This window comes from Panicum virgatum, chromosome 3N, assembly GCF_016808335.1.
Source record: "Panicum virgatum strain AP13 chromosome 3N, P.virgatum_v5, whole genome shotgun sequence".
NCBI lineage: Eukaryota > Viridiplantae > Streptophyta > Magnoliopsida > Poales > Poaceae > Panicum > Panicum virgatum.
The window spans coordinates 10,446,742-10,465,186 of NC_053147.1; the positions used below are offsets into that span (position 1 = coordinate 10,446,742).

Consider the following 18,445-nt stretch of genomic DNA (forward strand, 5'->3'; position numbering starts at 1 on the left):
ATTTTATTTTTATTTAAGGTAATCATCATATTTTTTATTTTTTTGTTACATTATTATTATGTTTTATGAGATATATAAATATTGCTAAGTAATTTTTATTATTTGTACTATATAAAATACCAAAATTAGTCCAATGGATTATCTTCTTGTTTGCTCAAAAACTTAAAATTATAGAGCCGGTCGCCAGCACACACCGAACACCAGACGCGCGCCCCTTTTCCAGGCCGCCTGCCATGCGCTGGTGCTGGCACCAGCTGGGCATGACGTCCATGGTCTGCAAGAGCAAGGTTAATAGTTTCGGTGGCAGCAGGCAAAACGCCAGCTCATCTGCCAGGAAAACAGCTTGATTGTCATTTAATGCTAGGAGAAGTTAGAACAGCTTGATTGTCATTTAATGCCGGGAAAACAGTTTGATTGTCATTTAACAGCTGGTGCCGACGTCCATGGTCCGCAACTAGTGTAAACAAAACAGCCAGTACTGAAATTGGCCCTTAGGCAATCAACAATTCGAAGTTCAACATTACACTGAATCCGGAAAAAGGAGAGTAAAAAATAGCAGCATTACACTACACGGATGGAACTCTGGAAGGCATTGTAACAAGAAACAGATTACACCATTACATATAATAGCTTTTACTGTGATGAGCAGCAAGAACAATAGAACTAGGGAGAAGCATGCCAACAAGCAAGCGTCCACAACAATCAGTAAACAGTCTTGTATGGGAAAGCAGCTGAACAAAAGAACTACGAACAGTTGAAATAGCCTCCACGAGTGCTACCTGCTAAGACATATCGATGCAAATCTCATCCGTGGATGGAGATGCGCTGGTGTGATGGACCTGGGAGGTTGATGGAGCCGCACGAGCACGAGTGTGGATCTCGGAAGTGGGCGAAGGCATGCCATGGCGGGCGTCAGAAGCCGGTGGAAGCTCCTCCCTCTGCAGCCTCTCCGTGAAGGTCTCCATCCCCATGTATGACATTAGGAGCCAGACATAGGTGAGGAACTCCCCGCCTGAGCCCAAAGCCTTGGCGTGCAGGTAGCCTCTGCATCTGCTGGCGGAGAAGCAGAGCATCTCCAACCAGACGCCCTGGATCACTTCCCACATCTTGTCGTCGTCACCCAAGGCCAATAACCCTTGGGCAAGAGCCCAGGCGTCGTCGATGAAACTTCCTTTAGAACCTCCTTCTGGTTTTTCTTCAGAACTTCTTTTTGACTCCTCTTCAGATGCTTTCTCTGAATTGTCCAGCATGGTATTGATTACTCTCTGCATAAGCACTTCCTGTTTCACTGATGCAGGCTTCCACTGACTCCAGCTTAGTGGGTTCCGCTTGCTGTCCCTGAGTATATCATTGAGCTCTTTAATGGCGGTTGTGACTCTTCTGTGCATATTCTGGTTGTTGTCCTTGAGGATATCCTTGAGCTCTTTATAGGCAGTTGCGAACAGACTCGGCTTGTCGTCGTCGAGGATATCCTTGAGCTCCTTGTAGGCAGTTGTGAAGAGATTCCGCCTAGTGCCAGGCAATAGCATCTCAGGATTAACAAACAGTAGGTACATCATGTAGTTGGATATCTGTCTGCATAGGACGGCTTTGCAGGCGGTCAATTCTCCACATTTAGACCTAGCCTCCTCAGCTGGAGGGGTATCCCCTTTCGACTTTGAGTTCGATGATATTGACGGGATCTTAGCAAAGGAACATCTATGATCTGAAAACGGGCTCAAGAAGAAGCAGAAATCTGTGGCGATGTGCCAGATGAGGACACTCTCGTCGAATGGCCCCTTTATGCTCCAGTCCAGGTCTTGATTGCGCTCCAGCGCCCAGTGGCCCCTGTTGCAGTTGAAACTGTGGTAGCTGGCAGCGTCTTGTATTTTCTGGTTCCATCCATCTTTCAGATATTGAAGAACCAACTCTGTAATTCTCCTGGATGAGAAGCAGGGCCTTATGCACCAGCATTGGTCGAGGAAATCCTTGCATCCAAACAAACTTACAATCCGCATCATCCAGCTATGCTCTCTGTTGCGGGCAAAGTATCCTACGAGGCTATATTGGGTGACCATATCTGGCCACTGGCCACTGTCGAAGAGGCCGGCGACAGAATAATTTTCTAGCAGTTGGAACACCCAACTGCTACAAAATTTTCTAGCGGGCAAAGTAGCTATGCTCATGGGTGATTTAGTATATTGAAACACCCACGCAATTGGAAGCATGGAATAATTTTCTAGCAGAGCAGTACAACAGAATATGGCATATGTGATCTTAACATCAATATCATTATAAGCTTCTCTGTGACTGTTGTGGAAGAGACCGATGGCTGCCCACGGCAGAAACAAACGTGACAATGATATCAATTGGCGACACAGGAATTTCACTTGGTCACTACCTTTTCCCATCTCATTCTCAATTTCACCTCCCGTTGGAATGCCTGCAGTCTTTAGCTTGGTGTAAAGGAGGAGGAACGCGCTAGCGATCCCTTTTCGCAGGGAGCGATGTGCTTGCTCTGCTCTCTCTTGGCTAAGCACCCAGAAATATTTGAGGATACTAAGCCGACGAGGGTACGGAGATGAAAGATCTACAAATAGCTTATAGGCCTCACCGTGCAGTATCATTTCTCTTGCCATTATATTTCGACGTACTTGGAAGAAGGTAATATCGGCGCCTTGCTGCTGATATGGAGGGTGATCACCGTCCTCCACAGGAGCCCTTGCTTCTTTCACGTACTCCTCGAGCAGATCCACGTCACATTCAGTTTGCATTGCTGTCCGTCCAGCAAAGTTTTTGAAAATATTTAAGGATACTAACATACTGAGCTGACGAGAATACATACGGAGATGAAAGGTCTACAAATAGCTTGTAGGTCTTACCGTGCAGCGCATCTCTTCTCCTTTGTCGTTCTCTGATCCTTTGTCTTATTGTTTGAAGGTGTCGGGTCAGATTAGTAATCCAGCTGCCTTGTGATGGAGAATGATCACCTTCCTGAACAAAAACCCTTGCTTCTTGCTGCATCCGACCTTCATACTCCCTTTGTTCTCTGATCTTTTGTCTTATTCTGTGAAGGCATCGGGTCAGATGTCGGGTCAGATTAGTAATCCAGCTGCCTTGTGATGGAGAATGATCGCCTTCCTGAACCGAAGCCTTTCTTGCTTCTTGCTGCATCTGACCTTCATCCTCCTTTTGTTCTCTGACAAAAGCCTTTGCTTGTTTCACGTACTCCTCGAGCGGATCCATCTGACCTTCATCTCGTTTTGCCGTCCTCTCAGCAGCAGCTAAGCTGACGAGGCTATTAATGCTCGCCCTCTTGAGAGCCCATGGCTTGGCGAAACATTTGAGAACGCCAGGGACGAACAGCACGATCGCTGCCTGCAACAGCCTCTTGTCGCCGCCTCGCCATGATTTGCAGAACACGTAGATGGCCACCGTGACCTGAGACACCGCAGTGAGCAGGTGCCGGCTCCACAGCTCGTTGTCTTCGATGTTGTAGGCGGTGATGCCGTCATGTCCGCCTAGGTGTATCAGGAGGACGGGCGCCCAGACCACCTCCAACATCCTGCTTCCTCCAGGATCTTGATTCTTGTGGCGGTTGAAGAGCGTGGCGAGGGCGTATATCGCCACGGCATCGCTGGCGAGGTATGCCAGCCACATGATGAATCTGATCCACCTAGGAATGGCCATCCTACGCAAAAATGAGAAGATTAAGAGAAGGAATTGGACGAGCAGGCTGCCGAGGACGAGCACACGCATCTGCGACTCCTCCCACCAGTGCACGGCAGCCGTGACACTACCCATCTCGCTCGATCTCTCGCACGAACACACGCCGACGCCAAGGCCAAGCAGTCAGCAGTGAGTGAGTGAGAGACACAGGTGACGTACAGCAGCTTCAACCCCCCCCCCCCCCCCAATACTACTTATCATGCATGTGCAGGATTACTTAAAATTATAGAGCCGGTCCTGTCGTAGCGCCACCACACACCGAACACCAGACGCGCGCCCCTTTTCCAGGCCGCCTGCCATGCGCTGGTGCTGGCACCAGCTGGGCATGACGTCCATGGTCCGCAACTCTTCTTCCACATTAAGAGCAAGGTTAATAGTTTCGGTGGCAGCAGGCGCATCGCAGGCGCTAAGAAACGCCAGCTCATCTGTTGGGAAAACAGCTTGATCGTGATTTAATGCTGGGAGAAGCTAGGACGACAACATGCCACCAGTGGGAACCAAGGAGCGCTGCGCCACATCATATCCGCCCGTGTTGCGCCGGCGACTCACCAATCGCCCGCTTTTCTCTCTCCCCTACTTCCTCTCTCTTCCACATCAGACCATGATGACGTGTTCTGCCTATTTGATAGCTGATCTGGCTTTATAATACTTGCTCTAGCATGCGCATGTGCAGCTACGAACGCGAGGCTAATCGTCTGCGATTTCACGGCGCTGATGAGCATGTTGTCCAATCTCTACTTCTTCAGGTTCAGATTTCACCCAGTTTTATCGGTTGAAAATCTTCGTCTTGACATTCATTAATTGACCTCCTTCAATTTGCCTGTCAATTGTCAACACGCGCGTGTGGGTATGAGCTTCAATTGCAGCACCCTTTGTGCTGCAAGGCTCCAGCAGACAAGCATTCGCACACACCGCGGCATACCAGCATATATGCAGGATCACATAAACAAGTTTGCAAGTCTGGTGGTAGTCTGGAACTAGGCACCAACGCCATTCACTTCGCTTGGTACATGCAAGGTTGCAAGCTACACCAAGATTCTTTATTATTGCCATCGACCACCGCAATTCAAGGCCAAGCTAGCCGCGGCTTCGCCGTCCAAAGACAGCGGCGTTGTCCGAGTCTGATCTCTGACTGATCAGATCAGAGGCGGTTGAAGATGATGCCGCCGTGCGCGGCGAAGAAGGGCGCGAAGACGAGCGACTCCACGGCCATGAGCTTGATGAGGATGTTGAGGGACGGGCCCGAGGTGTCCTTGAGCGGGTCGCCGATGGTGTCGCCGATCACCGCCGCCTTGTGCGCCTCCGACCCCTTGGGCCCCAGCGACCGAGCCTCCTCCGATGCCCCATTGCACCCCGCTGATTTGATCACTACTCCAATGCCGACGCTGCATCAATAATGCTGCGATCGAGAGGGGGTAGGGTACAGTACAGTACCTCGATGTACTTCTTGGCGTTGTCCCACGCGCCGCCGCTGTTGGAGGCGGAGATGGCCACCTGGACGCCGGAGACGAGCGCGCCGGCGAGGAGCCCCGCGAGCGTCTCCACCCCGAAGAGCGTGCCGGCGACGAGCGGGCTGAGCATGACGAGCGCGCCGGGCGCCATCATCTTGCGGAGCGAGGCGTCGGTGGAGATCCTGACGCAGGTGGCGTAGTCCGGCGTGGCGAGGCCCTCGGCGAGGCCCGGGATCGCGTCGAACTGCCGCCGCACCTCCTCCACCATCCGCAGCGCGGCGCTGCCCACGCTCCGCATCGTCATCGCCGAGAACCAGTAGGGCAGCATGGCGCCGGCGAGGAGGCCCACGAACACGCGCGGGCTCAGCACGTCCACCGCCGCGATCCCCGCGCGGCTCTCGTACGCGCCGAACAGCGCCAGCGACACCAGCGCGGCGGACCCGATCGCGAACCCCTTGCCGATGGCCGCCGTCGTGTTCCCCGCGGCGTCCAGCGCGTCGGTCCGGTCGCGGACGCGGCGCGGCATGCCGGCCATCTCCGCGATGCCGCCGGCGTTGTCGCTGATGGGCCCGTAGGCGTCGATGGCGAGCCCCGTCGCGATGGTGCTCAGCATCCCGAGCGCCGCCAGCGCGATGCCGTACATGGCCGCCAGCCGGAAGCCGGCGTAGATGGCCGCCGCGATCGCCAGGATGGACACGATCACCGACTTGTACCCCACTGCCAGCCCGAAGATGACGTTCGTCGCCGCGCCCGTCCGGCACGACCGCGCCACCGCCCGCACCGGCCCGTAGGCGTTGCTGGTGAAGTACTCGGTCACGTAGCCGATGACAAGGCCAGCCCACAGGCCGGCCGACACGCAGATGAACAGGTGCCTGCATCCATTTGCAAAATTCGATTAGACCTTTGAATTTACAAAACATCTTCAAATTTCTAAGAGCCAACGCCGGCAATACTATGTACACAGTGTGAGTTCGATCGACACGTACCAGTTCTTGACGTGCTTGTCGTTGCCGAAGTCGAAGAGGGTGAACCGGGCTGGCAGGGCGAGGAAGGTCACGGCGGCGACGCCGCCGGTCATGAGCACAGTGGAGATGAGGATCTGCCGCTTGAGTATCGGCCCGATCTCGTCGGTGCACTCGACCGTGGAGACGTCGGTGGCGACGAGCGTGGTGACCGCGCACACCAGAAGGCCCACGGCGCTGACGAGCAGCGGGTACATCATCGCCGCGAAGTTGTGCTCGGTGCCGAACGACGAGATGGACGCCACGAACAGCGCCGCGCACAACAACTCCGCGTACGACCCGAACAGGTCCGACCCCATGCCGGCGATGTCGCCGACGTTGTCTCCCACGTTGTCGGCGATCACCTGCATCACACATGACATGATCGGCACGGGTGCAAGAACACATGAACACCATGGAGTAGGTGCTTATCATTTTTTATCTCTCATCTATAACAAACCATGTGTTTGGTTTGGAGATGGGTTGGGTCCATCCCTGATTTCAGGGTTGGGTCAGACCCAGTTTCATGTTTGGTTACTGGGTTGGGTCGGACCTAGTTTTTTGTTTGGTTGCAAGGACAAAGTGGGTTGGAGTGACTCCATCTCTTGTTTGGATGGAGGGATGAGGGTTGATCAGGGAATATGGTCACCTTCTTGGCGAGTTTACTATAGTTGAAACCATAAGACACAACAGGATTCAAATAGTAGTAATGAAATTGCAGTACCATACGTCATAATAATATAGCTAGTTCACGGTGCAAACCTTCCTTAAATCATATTACAAAGCTGCCACAACTAATATAGGATATAGCAAGTTCAAGCCTTACTTAAGTATATAAAGTTCAAGGCAATACGTCAAGTTCAAGCCTTACAAGATATAAGGTCAAGGCTTACACATCATAGGGTACAAAGTCCAACAAAAGAAACATGTGTCTCATCCAAATCGCCATTACTGTCCAGGAAACTTCTCAGCGACGTACATTGAAACCCAATCTAACTTGTTCTCCCATGGCAGGGCGTAGAAAGCTCTACCAATGCTAGGGTTCGCAACCAAATAATGGAAGTAATAAGATATGTGGGCTGAATTGAAACCAGGCATGCTCTGCAACATTGGAAATAGGTCTGGTGGCAGGTCATCCGGATGAGCAACCATTTGTATAGCATTTGCAAGGTCTTTACCTACACTTTTGACAGAACCAATCAGCCCCTCCTCTTCGATTTCAGCTAACTTTGCTCTCTTGCTGGGTCTGCTAGCAGTAGATGTTGCCCCTTGAGTAGTACCTTCACTTGCATCATATCCAGTATCCTCCGCCTCTTAGCTGTCAGCATCATTATCGTCTCTTCCTAGAGGCGCACTTGAGTCCTTTGCAAAGTTTCATGTGGCCATGCTATTTCCAAATATTGTTTCCATCTCTCTATAGTGCAGGAGGGGCTTGTTAAAGAACTCAGCATCAGCCTTATGATCCTAGAATGTACTACATATTAGTCAACAAAATCTGAAAATTCAGCATGAGCCTAATGATGGTAAAATGAAGTATAGATTACCTGAATATGGTTATTGTAGTGCTCAGCGTCAAGAGTAATCATGCAATTATCTTCATCAAATAGTGCAGCACTCAACTTCTTAAGTCTAGCTATCTTTGCAAACCTTTTCTGCCATGTTTTCAAATGGTTCTTGACTTGCTCACCCGTGCGCATAGTGTTGAACTTCTCATTGATAGCCCTAGCACAAGCATTGAGATGGACCTTCTTAAAGCCCTTCGATGTCTTCGAGCCAGTAGCCACCAAATTACAGAGGTGAGTGAGTATGAAAGCGGACATTGTTGAAGTCCATATGGCAGGCCCGCTAGTTCCCCCAAGTCCTTCAGCTGCATCCATTGCCTGTCATACAAACACATAATTAAAAATAAAATCAGCAAACTATATGTCCAGCTGCATACTTAATTTTAGTTGCAGCGCCCTATTATACACATGAACTTGATGGACAAGTTGGTCAAATTTCTATAAACGTGACAAATTTGTATGCACAAGTTCAGAGCCTGCTACTCTATTACCTTGTAGAACACGAAGACCATTCTCACGTTCTAAAGCATCTCGTAAAACTAGAGCATCGTGTGCTGCCCCCTCCCAACCAGCCAAGACATAAGTGAACCGTAGATCAAAATCTACAGCTAACATAACATTTTGTGTGGCATGAGACTTCCTACCACGAAATGAATTCTCAATATCCTTAGGAACAGATGCTCTTACATGTGTACCATCAATTGCTCCAATACAATCCTATTTTTTTTCAAATAAATTAAGAAAAGATTAGGGACATTGCTGAGGTCAGATTAGTATGAATCTGAAAACAAAACAGCAATAAGGCTCACACCTTAAAGTATGGATCCCATCTGTAGTTCCCTGCAATTTTGCTTGGAGTGTCCAAGGATGGGGGTTTAATTAATTCCCCCCGTAACTGACCAATAGCATGGAGTACTTTGTTGAAATAACGGCTAACCGTTTCTCCCGATCTATCAAAATTAGTTCCAACTAACCTATTCTTAAGGTTGTGTCCCACTGTATTTAGAAACATGCCCACTTGTTGCTCAACACACACATGAATGGTATCTTTAAGCAAACCACGATCTCTAAAAAGACTGCACAACCGAAAGAACTTGTCTCTATTAAGTCTTAACATGTTCACACAAACTGTGTCATCCCTCCAAATTTTATTGTTTAGGTATTCTATTCTCATCCTATCCCTTTCCTCCATAGGCCCATAGGTAATAACAGCAGTCCTTTCACCCCGTTTACGTTTTCTAGATTGAATAATCACGACCACCATTGATAACAACATGTGTGCAGCAGCATCGCAAATTACAGCCTTGGTCTTCTTATCCATCTACAACATAACAATGACAACAACAATAATATAGGCATGGCATAGTTCCAAATCTAGCAACATATACATGTATACCCATTGTTGTAGCAAAATTAATTCCAAATCTAGCAAGCACCACACACGAGAATCAGCAAATCAGTTTGGATTTGCTTACCTTGGGGCGGAAGAAGGATGGCGCGGCTCAGTGATGCCCGGTGGTGGAGGAGAAGGCCGGCTTGCTGGAGATGCGGTGACGATGATGAGGGCCGGTGCAACTAGGTCGCCGCGGCGAGGGTGGGGAGGGGACGGGTCCGCCGGGCCGGCGCGGGCAGGGGAGACGGGGAGGGATGGCGCCTGCAGGGAAGAACAGGGGCGGCACGGTTTAGCACGCGAGCTAGGAGGGAAGGGGGAGGCGCAGCCAGGAAAAATGAGAAGGGGAGGGCGCCGGGGTCATGGCGCAATACCTGGGAGGGGAGGGAGCGGGGATGGACCAGCAGGGAGGCGGAGCTTCGCCGCCACGGAGGAGGGGCGCCGCCGCCGCCCGCCAGAGAGGGGCATCGCGACTCGCGAGATCCGGCGGGGGTGTGCGTGGGAGGGTGAGGGTGAGGGTGAGGGTGAGGATAAGGATTGGGGGGTGACCGACGGCTCACGCGCGACGCACGTGACGGCGCGGGAGGGAAGTGGATCGGAGTGGTCCGTTGGTTTTGAAGGAATCACCCTGACCCGCATCTAGTGGGTATATTCCCCTCCAGGTTGAACTAGACCCATATGAACCCCCTAAACAAACATGGGTCCAACTGGGTCGAACCTGTCCCGACCCAGTTCGGCCCTGGAACCAAACACACGGAAAGCTCTTGTCTTTCTTTCAAGAAAAACAATCATTATTTCCATTTTACGGGGAGGGACGACGGTAGCCCGACTGGCTTAGGTGCCGTTCGGATGGCTGGGCTGGGCTCATCAGCGCAGCACCAGCCGTTTGGCTGGAATAAGCAAAGGGCACTCTGTCCAGCCAGCAAAGGGTACTCCGTCCAGCCGGCCAGTGGGCCCTTCTCCAACTTCTACAGTGATTTCCCGCTGCTACAGTAGATTCCATCTCAGCCAGTCAGTTCTCCAGCAATCCGAACGGGGCCTTAGATGCCAACCTCCACGAAAGGAGGGCCGGTGTTCGAATCCTAGGTAACGCACCTCGCTGAGAGAGAGGGCGTTACCAGTCAAGTGTATCGGAAAGACAACCTGACTCCCCTCTTAGGATTCCAATGAACCTCCAAATTATTTCCATTTATTAGATCCTATCATGACCGACCTCATAATTCTAACTATGTTACTTAGTTCGAGTGTTCGACACACTCTCGATTTGAATCTTACATGTGGAGTGGTGTTCACATTATGGACCACCACATTCACATGCAATATGTGTAAAACCATGGACAAACACCAACTGTTAGTTAGAGAGGCCATAGATTTATCGGAGCTTCCGCAATTTTAGAGTATGTTTCATATCTTTTTGGATTTTAAGTAGATATTCAATAGTATTTTAAGTAGATATTCAATAGTGTGCACTCGGTTGTGTATGGTATGGTGTGTATGCGCTATACACTACTACAATACCATATCGATTATGTGCATTTGTCACGTGCTTACGCCAATTATACTTTTGCCTTGCAGACTTTTTTCATTTACGAGAGAAGGTGAGACACCCGTATCTGCCAGCGCTCTAACGCGGGTGGGCCACTCTATCCCCCCAACTGGGGAAAGCCAACCGAGCTCCAACTCGGTTCTCCATGCAAGTACTTTGAGATATATATATCAAGTACACATATGTCAAGTACACACCGAATGCCAGTTACCACCGAGGTCATAGATTTGTTGGAGCTCCGCAATTTTATGGGTACGTTTCTATTGGACCTGTCCATATCACACCCCGAGCATTTTAAGTAACTATTTAATAGTGAATGCCAGCTACTAGTGAGGCCATAGATTTGTCAAGGCTCCGCGATTTTATGGGTACGTTTCTATTGGAGCTGTCCATATCACACCCCTGGCATTTTAAGTAACTATAAGACTGACTTCAACAAGCCAATGCAAAATGAGAGAGGCATCCGTGGTTTTGCCTCACGCACAGGGTTTGCATCGCCGTTGCAAAAAAAAAAAAACTAATCTCCAACAGCGCACGCAAAAAATCAACCTCTCCGTCCATCACTGTCCTCTGGTCCTCCCTCCCCTTGCTCCTTTTCCTCTGCTCGGGACGGGCCAGCTCCGCGGCGGGAGAAGGCGCCGAAGGCAGCGACCGACGGCGGCGCGGAGCAGCTCCACATCGGGAGAAGGCGCAGCAAACCTGTGCGAGCGGGGCGCAGATCGATCGCCGCCATCGCCGGCCTCTGCTCCCCAGCCCGCCCTCCTCGCGGCGGCCAGCGGGACCTCCTCGCGGGTGGCCTCGTCCCTCCTCCCTGCGCTCGGAGCTCCCTCCTCCCCCGGCCGGCCTCCTTGGCCCCTCCCTCTCCCTCCCCTGCGGATGCGTTTGAGAGAGATTGCATCGTCTCTCTCCTCGAAGGCAATCTGCCTTCCGTATTTGCCTCCTTTGTTGGGGGAGTTCCCTCGTATGAACAGTGACGAGCGGAGAGGCAAAAATGCTTATGCCTTCTTTGTTGAAGTCAGTCTAAGGTGTGCGTTTCAGTGTGTAGCATGGTGTGTATGCACTATATCTTCTTTCCAATCTCTACTAGAAAAACAAGAGAAAATGGCGATGGAAGTGCTTTGAGATGCGTGTGGGGCATCAACTTGGATCTCGCATGCGGAGAGCGTGACAGTGACATGCGTACCGCAGGGTTGCGAGGGTCGTCCTCGGGGATGTTGCGCTCGACCTTGCCAACGAGGTCGGCGCCGACGTCAGCGGCCTTGGTGTAGATGCCGCCGCCCACGCGGCCGAAGAGCGCGACGGAGGAGCCGCCGAGCCCGTAGTCGGTGATGGACTCGTAGAGCCCGCCCCAGTCGTCGCCGTAGTAGAGCCCGAAGAGGTTGATGGCGGCGTAGAGCACGAGCAGCGCGCTGGAGGCGAGGAGGAATCCCATCAGTGGCGGACCCAGGCAGTTTTTGAATAGTCCTAGGACTACCTAGATTTTTTGCATTCTTTTGTTTACTAGTTAGATATCAACGGCTAATAGACAGCTCCCATACTACTGCTTTGCAGTCCTGCTTCAAATCTCTATGCTAGGCATACCTTAGGTTCAAGTTCTGGGTCCGCCACTGAATCCCATGGCAGCGCCGGACCGAAACGCGATGGCGAAGGCGCGGTCGATGCCGCGGTGGGCCTCGAGCGCCGTGCGCGCGTTGGCGAATGTCGCCACGCGCATGCCTAGGTACCCGGACAGCACAGAGGTGAGCGCGCCCAGCAGGAACGCCACCGCGCTGAACGCCGCGTTCGCCAGCGCCGGCCGGCACCCTCGCGCCGGGTCGTACGCGCACGGCTCCGGCCGCGCGCTGAACCGCCGTGCCGAGCCCAGGAACAGGAAGATCACCGCTGCGAACGCCGCCATGAACACGGCGAGGTACTTGTACTCCGTGAGGAGGAACGACATGGCGCCGATGGAGATGGCCTGCTGGATCTCGGCGCACCGGGCCTCCACGGCCAGGCGGTCCACGCCGTACTCCTCCTCCTCGTCTTCCTCCAGCACGTCGCCGCTTCCTCCTCCCCTGCCCTTGCCTCCGGCGCCCCCGCCGGCGTCAGAAATCACGGCCACCCTTGCAACCACATACCACTGGAGCACTGCGAACGCGATGCCAATCAACGCCGCCACCAGGATGAACACCTCGACAGCCACGGTGCCGAGCACAGCCATGGCTGTACGCCCTCAAGCTCACAAGTTTTTGCTCTTCCTTTGAGCTCCGATGGATGGAGTGCTTGGGAAGATGCTGTATGGAGCAGCGACGGCCAAGCCCGGGTTTAAAACAAGGAACGGAAGGTCGGATGCGGTGGGGTGACAACTTGTGACTGCACCCCTTGGTTCAAAGCTTATCACAAATTAGCACCCCTTGGTTCAAAGCTTATCACAAATTAGTCCTCTGAGAAGATACTCGGAAGGTGTATGTAATATCCCACATATCCAATGGTTTCAGTGAGAAAAGAAGTCACGTTTTGTGTGACCAGTGACCACGCCGGGTACCGGCAGTCGCCAGCCACACCGACTGTTTGTTGGAGACGATGCAGTAAGAGAAGTATACTAGTCGGCTGGGAGCGGGCGAGATCCGACGGGGAGTAGAGAGAACATATGAGAGAGAGAGAGAGGAGAGAATAAGCGACTCGTGAGACGTCGGCACTGTAGCAGGCGAAATATACTGTGCGGACCTCTTTTCCACTCCCATCCTTACATCACAGCTGAGCACCAAAAATTGGTGGGGTCCGCCACCCACGAGCTCGGCAGGTCGTGTGAGCCAGAGCTCGATACGCCGACAAGCAGACGTAGTTGTTAGGCTTGCTCTAACAACTGGTTTTCCCTGCCACCGCAAGGTAAAAGCTTTCATGGTGTGTTCACAGTTTTGTTGCTTATGCAACTTATTTTGTCACAATCGCATGCTTTCTGGGAAATAAAAGATAGCCTAAAGTGCCTGCAAAATACACTGCCCAGAATTCCCTACTGTAGGTTCAGACAGTGCATGAATGTGAGATCGATGTATGGGATGATGTCACCAGGAGTTCTTTTAGACACTAAAACCTCCCTACTCATGTGATTTACAACCTTTTTTCACCATTTCTTGTGTGGTTGTTATGGAAATATATCCTTTCTTTTTCACCGAAAGTTGAGGGAAAATGAACTGCCATGTAACAGTTGTTTAGATTTATGCACCAATTTAAATTTCTATATATATACTGCAATCAAATGTGCTTAGTACGTGAACAAAAATTGTGGCATGCATAACATTCGAGGATGCCACCATGAGGGAAAAAAACCGTAGGCATTCGGAGAAAAGCATTGGATGCGACAGAATTCCCACCTATTTTTCTTTTAGCGTCTTTTTATTATACAGCTCATTGTAGCTATCCTTACGTATGCGTTTCGCATTTTTTCGGGGTCAAAGATGTTCCGTGGACTACTTTCCTTCCTAGCACTCTAGTACTAGAGAGTTTCTCGTGAGTTACATTCTAGTTAACAAATCAATATAACTGTGCCTCGCAGGCACACCGTACCCAGCGCAAAAGCCTCGTAGGATAGAGAGGCGTGTCGCTTGCGGGTTTGGCCGTGTGTGCCACCCACAACGGTGGCAACAACAAAACAAATCAATATAATTTTCCTAAATAACGAATCAATATAATTGTTCTTGAAAATTTTTACCACTATTTTAAGCATGTGATGTTTCTATTCATCAGATGACTCCTAAAGTTGGAGGAGTTTATCTGTACCTTGGAGGGATTCGGGTTCAAAGGTGTTCCATAGACTATTTTCCTTCCAGCAGTCTAGTTAACAAATCAATATAATTGTGCCTCGCGAGTACATCGTACCAAACGCACACAAAGCCTCACATGATAGAGAGCGTGTCGCTTGTGGGTTTGACCGTGTGGGGCATGCACACCGATGGCAACAACAAAAACAAATCAATAAAATTTTCCTAAAAAATGAATCAATATAATTGTTCTTGAAATTTTTTACGACTATTTTAAGCATGTAATGTTCCTATTCATAGGATGACTCCTAAAGTTGGAGGAGTTTATCTGTATCTTAGAGGGCTTCATCTAGCACACACAAAGCCTCGCAGGACAGAGAGGCGCGTCGCTTGCGGGTTTGGCCATGTGCGGCACGCACACCGGTGGCAACAACAAAAACAACTCAATATAATTTTCTTAAAAAGTTGAATCGATATAATTGTTCTTGAAACTTTTATGACTATTTTAACCATGTAATGTTTCTATCCATCAGATGACTCCTAAAGTTGGAGTTTATCTGTACCTTGGAGGGCATCGGATATAAAGGTGTTTTGTGGACTACTTTCCTTCCTAGTGGCTGGCGCTCTGGCGCGGCTGGCACACAAAACCTAGCAGGGCAGAGAGGCATGTCGCTTGCGGGTTTGGTCGTGTGCAGCACGCACACCGATGGCAACAACAAAAACAAATCAATATATCTTTCCTAAAAAAGAATCAATATAATTGTTTTTGAAATTTTTACGACTATTTTAAGCATGTAATGTTTCTATCCATCAGATGACTCCTAAAGTAGGATTTTATTTGTATCTTGGAGGGCGTCGGGTTCAAAGGTGTTCTGCGGACTACTTTCCTTCTTGGCGCTCTGTTAAAAGTACTAGAGAGTTTCTCGTGAGTTACAGTCTAAGTAACAAATCATTATAATTGTGCCTCGCAGGCACACCATACCCAGCGCATATAAAGCGTCGCATGACAGAGAGGCATGTCGCTTGCGGGTTTGGCTGTGTGCGGCACGCACACCGATGGCAACAACAAAAATAAATCAATATAATTTTCCTAAAAAAATCAATATAATTGTTCTTGAAACTTTTTACGACTATTTTAAGCATGTAATGTTTCTATTCATCAGATGACTCATAAAGTAGGAGTTTATCTGTATTTTGGAGGGCTTCAGGTTCAAAGGTGTTCCATGGGCTACTTTCCTTCCTAGCGCTCTGTTCAAAGTACTGGAGAGTTTCTCGTAAGTTTCATTCTAATTAACAAATCAATATTATTGTGCCTCGCGGACGCGGTCACACCGTACCCTAGCAGGACAGAAAGGCGTGTCGCTTGCAGGTTCGGCCGTGTGCGTCATCACGCACACAGGTGGCAACAACAAAAACAAATCAATATAATTTTCCTAAAGAATGAATCAATATAATTGTTCTTGAAATTTTTTATGACTATTTTAAGTATGTAATTTTTCCATTCATCAGATGACTGTTGAAGTTGGAGGAGTTTATCTGTACTTGGAGGCCTGCGGAACACCTCTAATTAGCCTCATTATATCTCTGCCTTGGCGCCTTGGTGGCCAGCTGGATGTAACCTACTTGTAATCTCCTAAAGTAGGGAGCGACCGAAGCAAACAAAAATTGTTTCACTTGAATACAGAACCACCACATGTTGTTGTAGGGAGGCGTTGTCTTATGATTCATGTGCCTCTCAGTTACCAACATGATTTATAAGGCCACACCAACACCACAAAGGGACAAACACAACCTTGCTAAGCCACCGAGCCTGGAGAAAAAGGATACTACGATGAGTCATAACCAACATTCACTTATCACTACTGACACGGGATTCGTAATGTTTCATTTTGTGTCACAACAAAGTTTTGGGTTTCCTTGCACATAAATTATCTTCTCTTGGATGGATGCTTAGTCTAGTTGCTGCTGTTTTGGGGCCTTTGAGCTAGGGGACAACCACTTTCTTTCTTTCTTTTTTTTGAGAAAGACACCAAAAAAGTGTCTCATTTGATATATCAAGAAAAATAATTGATAGTATAATAGAAGGACAACCACTTTTCTTGGTTAAATACAGAAAAACGAACACCGTAAAACCAGGAGGTCCCGCTGCATTTGTGGGCTTCTCGTGGGCCTCCTGACGCACCGCACGGAAGTCCCCTCTCTCTCGCTCGCTCGCTCGGCCGCCTTCTTTCCAAGCGGCGATGACTGGGGGAGTGGCGCCACCCTTGCCAGGTCCAGTGACGGATCTGCCGGTGGGGCGGGCGGGGCTCGAGCCCCCTACTGCCGGAGAAGCCATGGAGTCCTCCTTTGGCCCCCCTTAAATTTTTTGGCCATGGGAGGTTGAAGACGACCATGGGATGCGGCTGGGCTGGCAGCTTGGGCCAAAATTTTCCCCCTTGCGCCAAAGCCCATAAAGCCCAGTAGACCCAAGTCAGCCTTTTTTTTCTTTCTACCGGTCTTTTTTTCCTCTCTCTCTGTCGATCGTTCTCTGCCTGTCCGTCTGTCGCTCTCTCTCTCTCCGCCTCTCCTCCGCCTGGCGCCTCGGCCTAGGGTTAGGCAGCTCCTGCGCGCGGGCCAGGTCTTCGTCGGGCGCTTCCTCAAGACCCCCTCGCAGACGTTCGTCCAAGTCACATACAAGTACGCAGTGGCGGAGTTTCCCCAAGATCCCGCGGATCTTTGGAGGATCAAGATACGCCCCGAGCCGGGGTATATTTCCTTGGTAAGTTTTGGCTTCGAACTCGTCGTGCGTCGTGTAGTTCCCCTTTCCTGACCCCATTTTGGGTGTGTTGTACAGGGGTTGAGGTGCGGCACCTCGAGGCCCCCCGGTCCCAGAACAGTGCCTGATCAATCGCCTCCATGCGGAGAAGATGAAGAGGCAGAAGGACGCGGCGGAGATGAAGGCCGAGAGGAAAAGGAAAAGAAAGGCGAGGCACGACAAGGCGTGCAAGCTCGCTCGAGCGGAGGGGAAGGCACAGTCCGCCACACCCGAGTCCTCGGAGGAGGACGAGGAGGAGGCCTCGGACGCCGAGGACCACGCTCCGAGGAGGGACGGGGAGGGCGCGAGCCCCCCACCGTTCTACCTGTGGGCCGAAGAAGAGGGAGCGACCGTGGCGCCTGAGGAGCCGAGGGCCGTAGCGGCGTCATCGGCGAATCTCTCCCTCGAGGGTGCGGCGCGGGGGTCATCCTCGCCGGCGGCCGGCGAGGAGACGCCTGCGCCCCAAGTGCTGACCCGTGGCCACGAGGCTGCGGCGGGAGAGGAGTCGTCCGTGCCGGCAGCCTCGAGCCACCGGGCCGACACGAGGGGGGCGGCTTCGGGGCAGTCTTCGAGAGACAGCACAATGCCCCGGGCCCGAAGGAGCGCCACGAGGAAGCGGAGTATGAGTGCTCCATATGGGTAAGTATTTCGGATCTCGTTTTTGTTACGTATTTGGCGGATTTCTCGATCCTGCTCAACTCGCGTCTCTTGATTTCCAGCCCCGGGGCCGTTCCCAAGGATGCAGTGCGGCTTGCCCCGGCCAAGGCTCTCAAGACCGGGGCTCGCAGCACTCCGCAAACGGCGCCGCAGCCCCAGCCCACCGTGGATCTCGAGGCGGCGGCCGCTAGGCTACGGGAGGCCATGGCCCGAGGGGCCCAGGTGGCGCAGCAAGCCGGGAGGAGGAGGGTGACGCCGATCAGAGCGACGTCGGCCAGCGTGGTGCCGGGGTGGCTGCTCAGGCGGCCGACGCCGGCGAAGAGGCCGGCCAGGGCGGTGTCGGTGGCGCTGCCCAGGCGGCCATCGATGTTGAGGCCGGTCAGGGCGACGCGGCCAGCGCCGCCCGACTGGATACGGAAGGAGAGAATGGTGGGGGCGCGCAGGAGCGCCCTGCCGACCGTGTGGAGGAGACCCTCGTCTTCGAGCCCTCGAGGGCCGAGGGCGGGGGCGTCGCGGAGGAGGGTACGGCGCAAGAGGTGCCGGCGGTGGAAGGAACCCCTGCGCCGGGGCCCGCGGAGGCCCTGGACGAGGGTACC

At 51.5% G+C, this 18,445-nt stretch overlaps 2 protein-coding genes and 1 long non-coding RNA gene across 5 annotated transcripts; all 3 read right to left on the reverse strand.

Annotated features, from left to right (window-relative positions):
- Positions 1-460: 460 nt before the first annotated feature.
- Positions 461-3,879, reverse strand: LOC120667259. Of its 2 annotated transcripts, XM_039947347.1 has the most exons (3): positions 3,755-3,879; positions 2,862-3,670; positions 461-2,755 (listed from the first exon to the last, which is right to left on the reverse strand). In XM_039947347.1, exons 1-3 carry the CDS (start codon positions 3,781-3,783, stop codon positions 783-785), a joined length of 2,811 nt encoding a protein of 936 aa, XP_039803281.1. In that variant the 5' UTR covers positions 3,784-3,879; the 3' UTR covers positions 461-782. The 2 variants fall into 2 exon arrangements, with proteins under 2 accessions (XP_039803281.1, XP_039803280.1); XM_039947346.1 differs by having other exon boundaries at positions 2,862-3,873.
- A 796-nt stretch (positions 3,880-4,675) lies between these two features.
- LOC120667261 (pyrophosphate-energized vacuolar membrane proton pump-like) lies at positions 4,676-12,911 on the reverse strand. 2 transcript variants are annotated; one of them, XM_039947349.1, is made up of 5 exons: positions 12,279-12,911; positions 11,842-12,092; positions 6,146-6,525; positions 5,352-6,031; positions 4,676-4,881 (listed from the first exon to the last, which is right to left on the reverse strand). In XM_039947349.1, exons 1-5 carry the CDS (start codon positions 12,856-12,858, stop codon positions 4,850-4,852), a joined length of 1,923 nt encoding a protein of 640 aa, XP_039803283.1. In that variant the 5' UTR covers positions 12,859-12,911; the 3' UTR covers positions 4,676-4,849. The 2 variants fall into 2 exon arrangements, with proteins under 2 accessions (XP_039803283.1, XP_039803282.1); XM_039947348.1 differs by having other exon boundaries at positions 4,676-5,064; positions 5,133-6,031.
- LOC120667262 lies at positions 7,489-9,290 on the reverse strand. Its single transcript, XR_005672115.1, has 3 exons — positions 9,198-9,290; positions 7,705-8,040; positions 7,489-7,624 (listed from the first exon to the last, which is right to left on the reverse strand). It is a non-coding gene; the product is annotated as an uncharacterized LOC120667262 (long non-coding RNA).
- Positions 12,912-18,445: the final 5,534 nt, after the last annotated feature.

Coding starts and splice junctions, on each gene's coding strand:
- LOC120667259 (XM_039947346.1), bottom strand. CDS start 3,783: ATGGGTAGTGTCACGGCTGCCGTGCACTGGTGGGAGGAGTCGCAGATG. Junction 2,756..2,861: donor GAGAAGAGATGCGCTGCACG/GTAAGACCTACA, acceptor CTGGACGGACAG/CAATGCAAACTGAATGTGAC.
- LOC120667261 (XM_039947348.1), bottom strand. CDS start 12,858: ATGGCTGTGCTCGGCACCGTGGCTGTCGAGGTGTTCATCCTGGTGGCG. Junction 6,526..11,841: donor ACGACCCTCGCAACCCTGCG/GTACGCATGTCA, acceptor TGTGTGATGCAG/GTGATCGCCGACAACGTGGG. Junction 5,065..5,132: donor GTACATCGAGGTACTGTACT/GTACCCTACCCC, acceptor TGATCAAATCAG/CGGGGTGCAATGGGGCATCG.